Source organism: Mytilus edulis, chromosome 1 (genome assembly GCF_963676685.1).
Source record: "Mytilus edulis chromosome 1, xbMytEdul2.2, whole genome shotgun sequence".
Lineage (NCBI taxonomy): Eukaryota > Metazoa > Mollusca > Bivalvia > Mytilida > Mytilidae > Mytilus > Mytilus edulis.
This window is the reverse complement of record NC_092344.1, coordinates 9,306,113-9,323,274: the sequence shown is the minus strand read 5'-3', so window position 1 is coordinate 9,323,274 and position 17,162 is coordinate 9,306,113. Positions and strand designations below refer to the sequence as shown.

The window sequence follows — 17,162 nt, the reverse complement described above, 5'->3', positions numbered from 1 at the left end:
TATTATGAAAGATTAATTTACATTATCAAAAAACTGTGGAGGACTGGGTGGCTATGTGGTTTAAGTAGTTCACTAGCAATTAGGTCTTCATTCTTAGAAATATATTCTTGCATTTTGGGGATTAATAAGGGTGTGTATTAAACAGTGTTTTACCGTTACTTACTGAAATTTATGTATAAAACATAAAATATCTGACTTTTGATTTGTTTAGCATGTTCACTCCATTTAAGATTATTTGTAATTCATTTATCTATGGACCACTATTTTATACTGCTTATCACTATCTGACAAGTATCATTTTGTTAAATCTTGTATTTGACATGTATCTTAGGTCTTGGTCGCATTGATAGATGTGTTGCGATCATCACAATACACATCAAACAATGTGTAACTTGTGGGATCTCCTGCAACCTCAGTCATCAGGATGTGGCGGATTCAGAAATTTTCATAAGTGGGGGCCCACTGTTTGCCTAATTGGAGGCCTGCAAATGTCATGCTTCAGTGATTCCCTATATAATCAACCAGATTTTTCTATAAAAAAAAGAATTTTCCTCATTGAAGACCATGCAGTTAATACCTGTCCAGTTACCTATCATTGCTATCATCTTGTACTTTAGTTACATTAGAAATCAAAAGGTTGTTTAAGATTTGTTTTGGTCATAATGTTAACAGTATAAGCATTGTCATTGTCTATCAGTGTGTTGACATTTGTCCTTTTTTTTTTTTTCTTGAATGTGAATGAAATATTTTCACCTGGGAAAAAAAGATAATCAGTAACTACATTTTATTTTGGTTCACCATTCTTTATGTAATTTAGACACATTATATTCAGAGGGTCCAATTTCATCAAACATCAAAGTTAATTATTTTGCAATTGTGAGTGTTTGAATCTTAATTAAGGTAAAGGGTAGGGCCAGAGCATAATTTTAATTTAAGGTTTTAGGCATTGTAGAATCTCAATACTGCAGCCAATCTTCATCAGACATCATCCAATATCACAGTGTACAAGCGGACAGTGACACAAAACGGAAGTTGCTGATCTGTCCGACGGCGATCGGCTCGTTGTTTTTCAAAAAAATATAGAATATCAACACAAAGTGTCCCATAATGGATTGTTCAGCAGCTCAAGGTAAGTGAATAACTACAATGATGTATTTTTGACCATTTAAAGCTTATTTTATGCTTTTAGCATCAACCGTCTTTTTAAAATAACTCCTGATCATGAAGAGGGGTCAAAATTTTGCGATTTTTCGAGTCATAAATCTTAACAAAACTCCGAAAATTCAAACATTTTCAAGATTTTTAATCGATACATAGTTGAATAATCATATTCCGCATACACACACAAAAGTTTGGTTCATTTTTTTTTATTATATTGTCACAATTGAATCTTTTCTATTCAAAGTGTACTGTCCGCCTCGTTGCCACCGTATGTTTTCATACTGTCCGATTCGTTGGTCATATTCATGATCGATATCTTAAGCAAGAGTAAGATTGAAACATGCAATTTATCCACATTCATGACCGATTTCCTAGGAAATATCAACATTTATAAAATGTTACTGATTATTACATATAAAAAGCATTGTTAATGCATGCACATGAAAATTTAATATACGTTTCTCTAGTTTGTTTTAGGAAAATGGGGCACGTAGGTGATTTTTATGGTATATTTATTCATACATTCATGTGGAACATTGTTATTTTTATCACTCAAAAACATAAATAGGGGTAATAACTTTTCATGAAAAATACAACCATGCAACAAAAGTTATTTCTAGGCCTTTTATAGCTGACTATGCGGTATGGGCTTTGCTCATTGTTGAAGGCCGTACGGTGACCTATAGTTGTTCATTTCTGTGTCATTTAATTTGTTCTCTTGTTTAGAGTTGTCTCATTGGCAATTACACCAAATCTTCTTTTTTATATTTATAAACGTTTGACACAGAAAATCAAAACAATAGTTTCTTACACCCAGTTTGCGTCTTATTTCACCAATAATCAAACAAATCTCATGGCTTGGAATTCAAGTCAAAAAGAATCAATTGAAAAGTTACGGTGTACTTGAATGGTCCATGAGTTTGTTTTCCTATTGCCTTAGTAGAGGTAAGAATACTTATATACACACATTTAACATGAAGTATGCGGTGAAGCCTTTCTTGTTAAATTTTTTATCATAACTTGCATTTATTCTGTATGAGTTATTATTCAATTCTTATATGTACAAATCATCGATTAAATAAATTAATATGAATACATTCACGTTACTTAATACATGTATTTGTAATCGCTTAGGCAGTTGCGGATCCAGGCGGTCGGGGGTCCGGGGTTGGGAACCCTAGTTAGAATCTAACAACAAGGTCCGCAAACGATGAATACGAGCAGCAGACATGAGTAAAGGTTCTGGAAGAGTGACCAATGTCCCCCTTTAATTGACACGAGATCCAAGCTGAATATATAATCTATAAATATTTTCCATATATAATCATAGACAGTATCTGTGTTGAATAAAGTTTAAATGTGGATAAATTGCATGTTTCAATCTTACTTTTGCTTAAGATATCGATCATGAATATGACCAACGAATCGGACAGTATGAAAACATACGGTGGCAACGAGGCGGACAGTACACTTTGAATAGAAAAGATTCAATTGTGACAATATAATAAAAAAAAATGAACCAAACTTTTGTGTGTGTATGCGGAATATGATTATTCAACTATGTATCGATTAAAAATCTTGAAAATGTTTGAATTTTCGGAGTTTTGTTAAGATTTATGACTCGAAAAATCGCAAAATTTTGACCCCTCTTCATGATCAGGAGTTATTTTAAAAAGACGGTTGATGCTAAAAGCATAAAATAAGCTTTAAATGGTCAAAAATACATCATTGTAGTTATTCACTTACCTTGAGCTGCTGAACAATCCATTATGGGACACTTTGTGTTGATATTCTATATTTTTTTGAAAAACAACGAGCCGATCGCCGTCGGACAGATCAGCAACTTCCGTTTTGTGTCACTGTCCGCTTGTACACTGTGAATACTGGCACCCTTTTGGGGACATTCTTGGTCAGGGGTGACTAGGTTAGGAGAGTGTGAAGTCTTATATCAAGGTCATAGATGAAGGTTGCATTAAGGAAAAACTAAATATTTTCAGTAGAATTGTGGAAAGCTATTCTACTTAATCATTTATGGTGCCACCTTATTTTTGTTTTTGTTCTATTTTGTGTTTTTATGGGATTTTCAACAAAAAATTTGTTAATAAATGGCAAGTGTATTTCAACTGGTTGATTTTTTTAAAAGATTCATAGTGTAATTATCAAACTACTCTAATGAGGCCTTAGTACCTGGAAAGATCCAATATATCAAAACTATGCTTAACGCTATATATATTGACATGTTGTATTCAATCATTTAGCATATAATTTATTTTCCAGAATTCCTCTATGTAAATAACATTTGTTCTAGATCTATTATGTGATGTATTAATACTTCATTACTTTACAGATTTAACAAAGAAATTGTTCATAGTTTGTCAATTTGAACCTCAGAAATTGTTATATGCAAAAATGTCTCTATTCACTGTTGTAGTTCTCTTCATGTTTATTATTATGTATTCTGAGCCCATATATTTTTCATTTAATTTCACATGAAATAGTAAAGTAATTTTAAATGTTTTAGTGTTTTTTTTCGTTCATATGTTTACACAAAGTCGTAATAGTCTATTAAATGGTATGATGAACTTCTCTTTCTCTATCTGCCGCTTGTATCAGTCAACATTGCAAATGAGACAACTCTCCACAAGAGACCATGTGACACAGAAATTAACAACTATAGGTCACCATGTGACACAGAAATTAACAACTATAGGTCACCATGTGGCCTTCAACAATCAACATAGCCTATACCACATAGTCCGCTATAAACACAAAAACTAATGGCCTAATTTATGTACAAAAACGAACAAAAAACAAATATGTAACACATCGACTAACGACAACCACTGAATAATGGGCTCCTGACTTTGGACAGGCGGGGTTAAACAAGTCTAGCTAAACTCTTGGTCAACTTTTCTGTACAATTATGTGATATAGTAGAGTTATAACTCCAATATGTATCAATAAACCAATAGTTTACTTGAATATGACTGAATTTTATGTTGAAAATCTTTATGGGATAAGGTTTTACTACAGATATCACATGTGTTCGTGGGTATCAAAGTTCTGTTGATTTCCTGGGTATACATGAACCACAAATTTTAATGTGCAACTTAGAGTAAATTTTTACTATAAGCTGTAGGCTGACTGGTAAAAAACCCTGAAATCAATCCTCAAATAGTTTGACAAGGTTGATCTATATATGTCATGTCACAACTAAACAGCTAAAGTTGACAAGGTTGACCTTTAAATGTTTGCTTTTTTTCATGTCACAAAACTAAAAAGTTGCTGTTAATAACATTGATCCTTAGAAAGTCTGGGTTTTCTTGTAATGTCACAAAACTAAACAGTTGCAGTTGACAATGATGTCTTTTAGAATCCTTTGTAGTTTTCTAATGTCAGACATGAGTGCACACACTGAAATGTGTCAACCGTTTAACTTACCATTGAATTCATGTTGAAAGTCTATAATATAAAGATTTTACTACAGGTTTCACATAAACTTAACATTATCAATGTTCTATGAAAATGAGGTAGGTCAGAAATCATGCCAGACAGACATGAACACTTACAATCATTCCTTTCATCAAGTATAGTGGTTCTAACGCTATTTATACCAGGGAAACATATCAAACAATAAAATCTTAACAGACCCATGAACCTTAAAAATTAGGTCAAAGTCATATAAGTCCTGCCAGACAGACTTGCACACCTTACAATTATTCCATACACCAAATAAAATTGACCTATTGCTTATAGTATCTGATAAGACCAAACCACAAGAACTCCACATTGTCCTTAGAACCATAAAATTGAGATCAAGGTGAGATAAAATCTGTAACCACAAAAACTAAACATTGTTCAATGAATCATGAAAATGAGTCAAGGTCTGATGAAACCCTGCATGTACACATTACAATCATTATATACAAAAAATATAGGTGCTATATTGCCTATAGTATTTGAGAAAGAGACCAAACCACAAGAACTCCACATTGTCCTTAGAACCATAAAATTAAGATCAAGGTGAGATAACATCTGTAAGTCAAACATGCACACATAACAATCATTCTGTACACTTTCATAATAGATCAAATGTAGGAACCCAATAAACAAAATAAAGTTATTCTAATACTTATAATGAATAAATAAAGAGCTGCTGAACCAAAGCCTCTTATGTTTTGTGCTGGTAGAGTTCCTTTAAAGGGATACCAGATTGTCAGATAAAAAAATCAAATACGGCTACATTGACAACAACACTTAAGAAAACTGCATCTTTTATTGTCGACATGTTTCGCCGACTAGATCAGCTTCATCAGGTACAAAAAAGTGGCATCATGTATGTGACGTCATAATTGTCCATTGTTGATGTTGCTATGGGATACTCTATATCATTATGTAATGTTGAAGAGAAAACTTTTATTGCACACCCCTACCACTTCGACTGGCATTCCCGAAACGATTGGAAGTAGTACCTCTGGCCAAAGGGAACCCAGGCGAAGTGGTAGGGGTGTGCCCTAAAAGTGTTGTCCAAATTAGGAAGAAACTTTATAAAACTGTACACTGACATTGTACTTACATTCATGTTACACAAATTTATATTTCTATTTAAAAACACATTTTATTTATACACTTACCATTATAATAGTTTACAACCATTTTAGAGTTAAAGACAATTCGAAAAATTATAGATTAACTCTAAATTTAGTAACTTCATTTGCATTGTACTATGTTTGATTCATTTTCTGTTCAACATTACATAATGATATAGAGTATCCCATAGCAACGCCAGCAATGGACAATTATGATGTCACATACATGATGCCACTTTTTTGTACTTCAGGGGTTCTAATTTTGTATACTTTGTCTTGATGAAGTTTTGTCCTGATGAAGACGATCTAATCAGCAAAACATGTCGACAATAAAAGATGCAGTTTATACTTAAGTGTTGTTGTCAATGTAGCGGTATTGTAATGAATAAGTATTACACTTGGAAAAAATATGTAACGCTATCCTTTGGTTTTCTTGTTACATCAAAACTAAATAGTAGCAGTTGATGTGACCCTTAGAAGTCCTTTGGTTTTCTTGAGTTGTCAGAAAAACTGTAGCACTAGCAGTTGACCAGATTAACCCTTAAAAGTAAACAGTAGCAGTTGACAATGTGGACCCTTAAATGTCCTTTGGGTTTGGGTATTAGGTTGCTTTCTCATTCATTTCTGGAACATATATATTGACGGACTTGACACTACCTATAATTGTTTTCATAGTAGGGTCATAGTTAATAAAGACTCGATACGTAAACTGAGATGTATGTTAAAAACGTACGAACCATTATCTAATATCAATTTCTGATAATATAAATAAAATGTCATTTAAAATCATTTATATAGTGACCCCAGTGTATTGAACTTGTAATCTGTTATTTCATATTTTTTATAATTGCATTCATTTCCTCACAGAATGCAAATGGGGTAAAAGTTTCTACCTATCAATTGAAGATGTTGATGATGTTAGGTAAATGGACAGCCGGTAGATTTTCCTCTTTTCATAGTGGCTTTCAAAATAATAAACAAAACTTGCAGTTTACCCCTATCTTCTTTAATTAGCCATGTCAACCATCTTGGTAGGCAGGAGAGGTCATTGGACACATTATTTAAACAGGATAACCAAATAACAAATAACGGCCAAGTTTAATTAAATTTGGCCCAGTAGTTTCAGAGGATATTTTTGTAAAAGTTAAAATTGATGATTGCCAAATGATGAGAAAAATTCACTACCGTAAATCTTTTAGCCAGGTGAGCTCAAAGAAAAAACAAGGTCCCACTTTTTGTAGCATTCAATGAAACAAACACTATACAATTATATTATACTTTATGACATACAAATAGAAAACCACATTTCATTATGACTATATGAATACATTGTTATCTACATTGGCTTATGTACAAAAAATAAAGTCATTAACAAACGTATAGGTACATAAATATCAGTAAGAGAGAGGTAATCACATGACTGTGATGGGAAAACATGAATAAATACATAAATGGTATATTACATCAGCTTAAAAAATAAATGACCAATGTTATACAATGCATAAATGAACAATATTATTTAATGAATAAATGAACAATTTTATATGAATAAATGAACAATGTCATAAATGAAAAAGTTATGATCAAAACAAACATTGGAAAAGTATATCTGAATAATATAGACTTCTGTATATTCTTAAAAATCCTGAGGTATTATTTACATTATATAATAAATTGTAAGTGAAAGTGTACATTCACTGCTGAAATTGTTCTGTTGAGACAGACATTCACTGTTGTAAGTGTTTTATTGCAGATGGACTATCATGTGTACTGTTGCAGACCGAGATTTACTGCTGATTACAACCTTCCTCGATTTCATTGGTTCTTTTCTTTGGTTTAGGTGGTTCTGGTTGCTTTAGTTTAGAAGTTTTGAAATTTTCCAGTAAAGAGTTCACATCTGAAATGAAATATTATAAAATCTGAGAAACCATATATTTGTGATTCTAGAAAAAAATATTTCACCACATACACACACTGATTAATGACCACATTCTGTGATTAAGAAATTACTATACTTTGTTGCTGAATAATTTGGTGATTTTAAAAGCAAATATTAAAATTTTCAATTGCACTTCACCAATAGTTTTTATTATAAATATGACGAATGAAATAATTATGACAATATTTTAATTGAATTAATAAAATTATATGTGTCCTATGCAAAGACAATAATTTAAGGTTTACAACAGTTTTTTGCAGGTTTTCATTATCCATATTTTCACAAAAATAACTTTGGCAGCGTTGTAGGACACAATGTAACCTTAACTATGTATAGGACTCAATTACAAGAACATAGAGGCTGTAATTGAGAAACATATTGACACTTACTTTCTAGAGGTGCTCGAGCACTATTATGATCATCAATCTGTTTACCCAGTCGTTTTTCCTCATCCCTGAAATTGGTAACATAATATAATATTGAATCAAGGGAATACAACATAAATACAACTCTGACTTTGGTTGTGTATTTTGAAGAACCTATGCTACTAAAGATAAATCCCAAATAGATTGAAAAGCAGGATAGGGATTTATTCCCTTGTTTAAGACATAAATTGAATTCTAACATGTTTCTTTCACACATAGTACTTCTTAATCTGTTCAAAATCAGTCCAAGTTATGAGAATTGAGTTTTAATCTATTTTAAAACAAAATTGATTCCCAAAATTGCACACTAGCAACAATCATTTCAAGCTTTATAGATTTCCAATTTTGAAACTAAATTTCAAAGTGTAGGACAAAAACTATGATTTAATATTCACCTCAGTTGTGCAACTTTCTCCTCTAGATGCTCATTTTCCTTCTTCTCTTTTTGTAATCGTTGTAATTCGTGTTGAAGTTTTTCAGTCTTCTTTTCATATTTAGATTTTTCCTGCTTAAGTTTTCTATTCTCCTCCTGCAGGAGGATGTTGGTGAAATGATCTACAGCACCGCCAGCACTGCTAGCTTTTCCCAGGGGTAAAGAGGAATCTTTTTTACTCTGTTGGAAATTCACAACTGAAAGAAAAAATAAACTATTGCAAAAGCCTTTAAAACTCCTTCATCCAGAAGAAAAATACAAACTAGAGGCTCTAAAGAGCCTGTGTCGCTCACCTTGGTCTTTATGCATATTAAACGAAGGACACAGATGGATTCATGACAACATTGTGTTTTGGTAATGGTGATGTGTTTGAAGTTTTACTTTACTGAACATTCTTGCTACTAACAATTATCTCTATCTATAATGAACTTGGCCCATTAGTAACAGAGGAAAATATTTTGTAAAAATTTACAAAAATTTACAAAATTTATGAAAGTTGTTAAAAATTGACTATAAACATGATAAAAGGCAATAACTCCTTAAGGGGTCAACTGACCATTTTGATCATGTTGACTTATTTGTAGATCTTACTTTGCTGAACATTATTGCTGTTTACAGTTTATCTCTATCTATAAAAATATTCAAGATAATAACCAAAAACGGTAAGATTTCCTTTAAAATTTCCAATTAAGGGGCAGCAATCCAACAAGCAGTTGTCTGATTCGTCTGAAAATTTAGGGCAGGTAGATCATGACCGATTTCTTCTAAATGCTTTGGTTTCAGAGTTAAAAGCCAAAATCTACATTTTACCCCTATGTTCTATTTTTAGCCATGGTGGCCATCTTGGTTGGTTGGCTGGGTCACGTCACACATTTTTTAAACTAGATACCCCAATGATGATTGTGGCCAAGTTTGATTTGATTTGGCCCAGTAGTTTCAGAGGAGAAGATTTTTGTAAGAGTTAACGACGAGGGACGCCAAGTGATGAGAAAAGCTCACTTGGCCTTTCGGGCCAGGTGAGCTAAAAAAGACAATTAAACTATTTGCACAATTTCGCCTTCTGTAGAGTTGTTTGGTGAATAATTTACAAAACGACATGCATGCAGTTAATCATTGAGGCTAGTCATAACCTATTTAAATGTGTAGAGTATAAAGACAAAGTATGATAGCTAAGAGTTATTTGTTGATTTGTTTTATTTATAGAAAGCATTTATTGTATCAATTTTCATTTTGTTAGGGAATATTACCTTGTTGTAAGGCCAATTATCTGAAACAATTAAAACAAGAGTGCACACACAGAAATGTCTCGCCTTCTTTACTAATCATTTATATTATGTTGATAGTCCTAAATATAAAGCTTTATTACAACTGTCACATAAACTTAACATTAACCAAGAAAACTAAACATTGACTAATGAACCATGAAAATGAGGTCAAGGTCAGATGAACCATGCCAGGCAGACATGTACAGCTAACAATTCTCCCATATAACAAATATAGATGACCTTTTGCTTATAGTTTAAGAAAAACAGACCAAAACACAAAAACTTAACACTGAGCAATGAACCGTGAAAATGAGGTCAAGGTCAAATAAAACCTGTGTGACCGACATATAGAGCATAAAATATTTCCATACACCAAATATAGTTGACCTATTGCATATAGTATTAAAAAAAATCCCAAAAAACCTAACTTTGATCACTGAACCATGAAAATGAGGTCAAGGTAAGATGACACCTGCCAGCTAGTGTAGACATGTACACCGTACAATCATTCTATACACCAAGACAGTCAATACAGTCGACTCTCGTTATGTCGAAGTCAGTCGGACCAGAGAAATATTTCGAGATACACGTAGTTCGACTCAAACGAACACCGGAAGTTCGACAATCTAAGGGACACAACTCTTGCTTAGCTTGGTAAAGCTAAAATAAATCGGGGTGAATATTGCAAGGGGATCGATATTCTAGTATCAGATCGATGTATTTGTATGTCACAGTCTTTTATTATTATAATATTATAATGACATTATTTTTACTTATTCAATTGTTTCAATTAAAAATAACCTATGGCTTTTCCAAGAGAGTAATTTACAATCGATAGTTTCGTTATTCAGGTCGGTTATAGCTGACAAAATTGTTTATCTTCGGATACAAGAGATTTAAGAAAATTTTGATTACTATTCATTTTGTTTTATCTCACTCTTTTTTTTCAAAAGAAAATATAACAAGATTAATGACGCCGTTTGAGTAGTTTTTAGGTGATCATCAACGGAAGCCATGATCCTCACTTTATACACACCCAAGCTCATTAGTGTAAATCACAAATTAATTGTTTTGTAAACATTTTAAATACTTTTTCATGAACATTAACAATGTATCACTAATTATTTATCAAAATTCTATAAAAGATAATCTTAGGTAAACACTCATGGAAATAGCATGTCATAAATCAATATAGTGGTCAGTGACCGGAAATTTAATTACACGTGTATTGTCAGATTAACTATTCAATCCATTTAAATCCCGGAGGTCATGTTTTGACATTTGTGTATTAGTTCGAGATAAAAAATGAATATTGAATGCTTTTGTTAACCTTGGGACCGTAAATTTAGTTCGACTCAACCGAAATTTTGACTCATCCAATTTCGACTCATCAGGAGTCGAATTACATACTTTTATATGGAATAAAGTTCGGGACCACGTGAAAACTTCGACTCATTCGAAATTTTGAGTCAAACGAGTTCGAGACAACGAGAGTTAACTGTATAGTAGACCTATTGCATAACGTATAAGAAAAACAGACCAAAACACAAAAACTCAACTATAACTACTGAACCATGAAAATGAGGTAAAGGTCAGATGATACCTGCCAGTTGGACATGTACACCTTACAGTCCTTCCATACACCGAATATACTAGACCTATTGCTTATAGTATCTGAGATATGGACTTGACCACCAAAACTTAACCTTGTTCACTGATCCATGAAATGAGGTCGAGGTCAAATGAAAACTGTCTGACTGGCATGAGGACCTTGCAAGGTACGCATATACCAAATAAAGTTATCCTATTACTTATAATAAGAGAATTTTACATTTCAAAAAATCTAAGTTTTTTTTTCAAGTAGTCACTGAACCATGAAAATGAGGTCAAGGACATTGGACATGTGAATGACGGAAACTTCGTACCATGAGGCATCTATATACAAAGTATGAAGCATCCAGGTCTTCCACCTTCTAAAATATAAAGCTTTTAAGAAGTTAGCTAACACTATCCGTATGTCGAGCTTTCTGCGATAAAAGTCGCAGGCTCGACAAAAAATTGTAAGGATATCAGCAATTCATACATCCTGTCTAACCAGTGTGTATAACTCTAGTTAACACCATGTTTGCTCAGGGGACACACACAAAATCAGTTTAAGGAGGCGAAAACAATAAAAGTAACAATTTCTGGATTTCTGTTCTTCAAGGAATATTGTAAACTAGGGATGGGAGAAGCTTGAAGCTTAAATTGTTCTGAGTACAGATTTTCTGGATTCACTATACTTACTTGTATCATCAGGCTGATTTATCTGGCCCTCCAAATTTCTGATCTGATTTTTCAGAGATCTTTTATGGTCTTCAAGCATTTCATATGATTCTTCATAAGCTTTTATCCTGTAAAAGAGGCAACCAAAAACATTCTTTTAGTATGGCTTTGCTATGATATTTTAGAATTGTTGAAAATGGTTTCACATCACTGAAAAATCTGACTTATGAAATTCTGATCTCAGACAGTCTATATCTTGATTAATTCACGAAAGACAAGTTCTATTGTTGAAAGAAATCAGAGACCATATAGTAAAGCACAATACTCTAATATAAACAAAAATATCAAGTAGAACTTATAGTTCATGTCAAGTGACTTAAGCTTCAAGTAGATGACTTCAACTCCAATTCAGTCTGAGCAATTTAGATTTTGTATTTAGAAATTTTACATAGCTTTTTAGACTATCTTTATAAAATTCACTCATTACAAGATAATATGTATAAAACAGATGAGTGACCACTGCTGTAAATATTGTCATCTTACTTTTTATTACACTTTTCTTCTGTTTCTTTCAAACTAGATTCTAAAAGTATAATATTCAGCTTCTTATCACCAATCTCTCTCTCTAAACTGGCAACCTTCTTCTTTGTATCTTGTAGTTCATCTTTAAAATATAAAAATCAAACATTTGTGGTAAATAGCAAGCCTTGTTTGACAAAATATATATAACGTATATGAAAAATATTCTTAACAGCTCATTGGAGATTTTTATACCTGATCCCAATGAGTTTGATGAGATATAAACTTATTTATTTATTATATGTGTTTTATTATAGAATATTATAGAATAAAACTTACTTTACTTTCTAATCAGATTTTAATGTTTAATTTGAAACACATGAATATATCATTTGTAAAAATCTTAATTATACGTAAGAACTGACAAATTATTGTCTATCAATACTCACTGTAAACTTCTGTGAATTTTTTCTTGAGTATCCTAAACTCATCACCAGATTTCTCGTCCTTTTTTACAAATCCTTTGGCCACCATACTCTCGACATTCTGTTGCAGTTGTTTAATTTCTTTGTCTTTCTGTTGGACCTTTTCGTGTAGGGCTGACACTTTGACCTCTTCCTTTTGGTACTGGTCATAATATTTATCTGCTTCTTTCTCTGCTTTCTTCTTGTCTTCCTCAGCAGACTTCATTTTCTCATATATATCACTTTGTCTATCCCTTTTCTCAAGTTGTTCTTCCAATCTCTGTAATATATATATATGTATACAATAGGGGTGCTCTTGCTATAAGATAAACTTGTTTTTACTTCAAGCAACATTCAGTTTAAAGACACGACATAAACCATCCATATCATCTAAAAATATTCAATTTCATTAGATCCTTGCCAAGAGCTTTGAATCAGGTGGGAACCAATATAAAAGGAGTAGGTCCAGTAAGACTCCTTTTTGGCCCCAAAATATAGCAGTTTTACAAAATTGTTAAAATGTAAACTTTTAGTCATTTAATGGACAGTAGAATGCTTCTGCTACATAAATATGGGCTGTTTTTGACAATACAATGCACATATATCGGGTACTAGCACCAATAAGTCATGCTAAATTACTGAAGTCTTCATAATTCTAGCATTTTAGTTAAATTTTAGACGGTTTCCGGGTAAAACGAAAGTGGCTGCATTCGTGTTCATCCTAAATATTGAAATGTAAGTTGTATTTGATGATAATACATAACATATATAAAGGTTGAGGATGAACACGGATGCGGCCACTTTCATTTTTGACAAAAACCATCTGAAAAGTGACATATTCATAATTTGGTAGATTTGTCATAATTAAGCTTGAATCGGAACGTTTTTAATGACTAAACTGGTTAAAATCTTTCACATAAATTAATTGAATCAAATGAAATAGACACTTTAGTGTTTAAAAAGTGGTCAAAATCTTTTGTCAGATGAATCTGAAATTTGAGGCCAAAATGGGTCCTTACCGTACCTACTCCTTTGCAATGAGTGCAAAATCAAACTACCAGTATATAATATGTTTAAAACGTCTTTCATACCATGCTCTAAGCTCGATTTAACGTGGGTAGGCATTATATTCATCAATATCTTTAAAGTGAACATAGCTAGTTGTAAAATGTTGGCAAACATAATGCCTACCCAAGTTAAAATGAGCACAGATCATGGCATAATAGAAGTATTTTCAGAGCTCCAGATAAGAATTCACAAATTGGGGTTTTTACCCACCATTTTCTTTTGTAATTGGGTGATAAAGTTTTTTAATTGCATTATCAATTCCAATTCACCCCTCAAATTAATATCAAATTGGGTTTTTCACCACCAAGCTCCTTAATGTATTGGGTTTTTCATCAACACAATATTTAATATTTAGGCAATATCAATTCCAGATGTTTTTCCATCTTAGCCTATGTTTCTCTTTCTTTGTATATGTGCTATAGCTGTTGTATTTGGTTCATTCACTGACTAGCATTTGTAGGTTGAATTTGTGTCCCATTTCAAACCTTCAACCAGTTTTGTATTTTCTCACAACTTATATAAACTGTAAAAAACGGATATATGTATTCACAGGCACTCGTCTCAGAATTTATTTTACATATATACCTTTATATTCAACATTAACCGTAAAATGAAAAACGATAATAGTAAATAAACTGTAATTTATACTTGAATGTTTTTGTTTTATTCCATTTACATAAATTTGGATTAAGTTGTCCCTTGTTAGAACTTTTGGTTTCCGATGCGTTCCTACTACATAACAAGTCATAATTGATTTGGCCTTTCACTTTTTCCAACTGATTTCGTTTTTGACGAAACCCCATTTTTAGTAGCAATTTTCTCGTTAAGGTACACAAACACGTCCTTGTGTTCGATGGACGCTTCCTAAAACACTGGCTGAGTCTTGTTATCATCATTACTTTCCCTCAGCTATTCAAAAGAAGCTGAAAACATGCTTCTATTCAATATTTTTACCGGACATTCACTTTTGTTTTAATTCAATATATGTTATGATGAACCCCGAGCAATTCGAGAAAAATATGACAACATGACACACGCTAATTGGATAAACGCTGAGAAGATCGAAATGTTTTCAAAAACACATGTACCTTTTGAGCAACGGAATATTCCAACAGGGACCCATTTCAGCTACTTGATGTCATGATCTATTTTTAGAACAAAGGACATCTCCAATTATAAATATTATAAAAATAGATTTACGCGACGACTGTAAACAGATAGGGGTAAATAACGCAAACGGTAGTCAATAAAAGGGTTGAGAACTCATGGTTTTGGCATATAATTGGGTTTTCCTGTGAATTAATTGGGTTATTAAACCCTGCAATGGGCAATTGCATTGGGTTTTTTCTTATTTGTATTGCGTGATTACGCAAATACGCAGCTTATCTGGAGCTCTGTATTTTGATTCTACTAGGAAATTTTAGAACATTTTTACTTCGAAGTAGACCAATAATACTGTACATGTTTGCTTACTTTTAGAATGATTTTATCTAATTTCCTGGCGAGTGACACCAAAACAAATATCCATTTTAAATTCGGGTGATGTTTAAAATACACCGACGTTACAATTTGAATTGTGACATATATCACGTGCAGCCCATGTTTTATTAGAATCAAAATACAGCTTTGTCTCCAAAGCAAAAGAAGAACTTCATATGTGAATTAAAGTAAATATACCTGTATAGAGCTCTTTTGCAGATCTATCATCTTGGAATCCTTTATATTTCTTTCTTTCATCTTACTATTCTCTGTTACCAGTCTGACAATCTATAGAATGTAAAAGTACAACATTTATCTAAAGTCTCATTAAAATTTAAAATTTGAGTCTATAATTCTATAGTATTAAAGTAATTACAGGACATTTGACAACAGTCTACCCAAGTCAATAAAGTATTAAAGTAATTACAGGACATTTGACAAAAGTCTACTCAAGTCAATAAATATGCATGTGTAATTTAAGAATATTCAACTTGCGTTGATAGAAAGTTTTTATTCATGGAAACAATATGCATTTCTCAAAATATGACATTATCATTCTCCCCCTATGACTGCTTAGCTCTTCCCTTATCACAAAGCATATAAATTATACTGTGCAGTAAATGTGATTGCAGGGACAACTATACTTTTGATCCAGAATTTATCAATGTCATACATGTTGGTCCAACATGGATAATTTTGAGGTTTAGTTACCTTTAGTAAATGTATTTCTATAAATGATTTACATCTTTCATGACAATATATAGTTATATTACAATACATAATCTCATCAGAAGAACTATTGTGATTTTTGATAATCTCATAGATTCTGTAATGGTGTATTCTTTAGTCATGTCAAAAATGTTCCATTGCATGAGAATTGATTACACAAAATGTTTCCTGTAATCTTTAGTGTAAATTTTACAAAGATCACTATTCCACTGTCATACCCTATTGATCTTTAGCTTATTTTATTTTATTTTATCTCCTTATGGTATAATGATAATTGGCAGTTTAGAAACATATTAATAACTGACTATTACTTATGAATACTGTTGTTTTTTTTTAAATTAGAATAATTGGTCAACCTATTATCACATGCACAAACCAGATTGTTTACTGATGTAATTTATGTACTGACCTTATCTGTTGTTTTATCTGGGTGTTCAAGTCTACTTCTACTCATATTCATACTCTGAAATAGTTAGCTTACAACGTCAACATGAACAACACGAATTTATCAAGTCTTAAACCCTTGAAGTGTGCTTCAATTAAAATATTAATGACTATGGGTTAAAGATTCAATTCCAGCTTTTTTACTGTGCATAGTAAAAGAATGCATATGGATGTTTTACTGTTGTAAAAGAAAGCATTAACTTATTTTTTTATTTTTCTTTAAATCATTTCCTATAAATATAACAGATGTGAGAATGCTTTCAATGCAATTTTTCATATACAACTACAGCAGATTCCATTGAGTGTGTAGCCAAAGGTAATATATTTGGTTAGCTTGCTTGTTAGCTGAACCGTGAAGTCATTGTTATGTAAGGTAAACAAC

General features: G+C 32.1%; 1 protein-coding gene across 2 annotated transcripts in view; it reads right to left on the bottom strand.

Moving 5' to 3' along the window:
• Nucleotides 1-7,222: 7,222 nt before the first annotated feature.
• Nucleotides 7,223-17,162, bottom strand: part of LOC139523420 (centromere-associated protein E-like) — a 33,999-nt gene continuing 24,059 nt past the window's right edge. For both annotated transcript variants that reach the window (XM_071317461.1, XM_071317453.1), the window contains exons 21-28: nucleotides 16,746-16,799; nucleotides 15,806-15,895; nucleotides 13,046-13,340; nucleotides 12,621-12,741; nucleotides 12,099-12,205; nucleotides 8,510-8,744; nucleotides 8,079-8,143; nucleotides 7,223-7,647 (exon numbers count right to left, since the gene is read on the bottom strand). In XM_071317461.1, coding sequence (XP_071173562.1) covers nucleotides 7,538-7,647; nucleotides 8,079-8,143; nucleotides 8,510-8,744; nucleotides 12,099-12,205; nucleotides 12,621-12,741; nucleotides 13,046-13,340; nucleotides 15,806-15,895; nucleotides 16,746-16,799 — 1,077 coding nt within the window. In that variant the 3' untranslated portion in view covers nucleotides 7,223-7,537. The remainder of the gene's footprint in view (nucleotides 7,648-8,078; nucleotides 8,144-8,509; nucleotides 8,745-12,098; nucleotides 12,206-12,620; nucleotides 12,742-13,045; nucleotides 13,341-15,805; nucleotides 15,896-16,745; nucleotides 16,800-17,162) is intronic.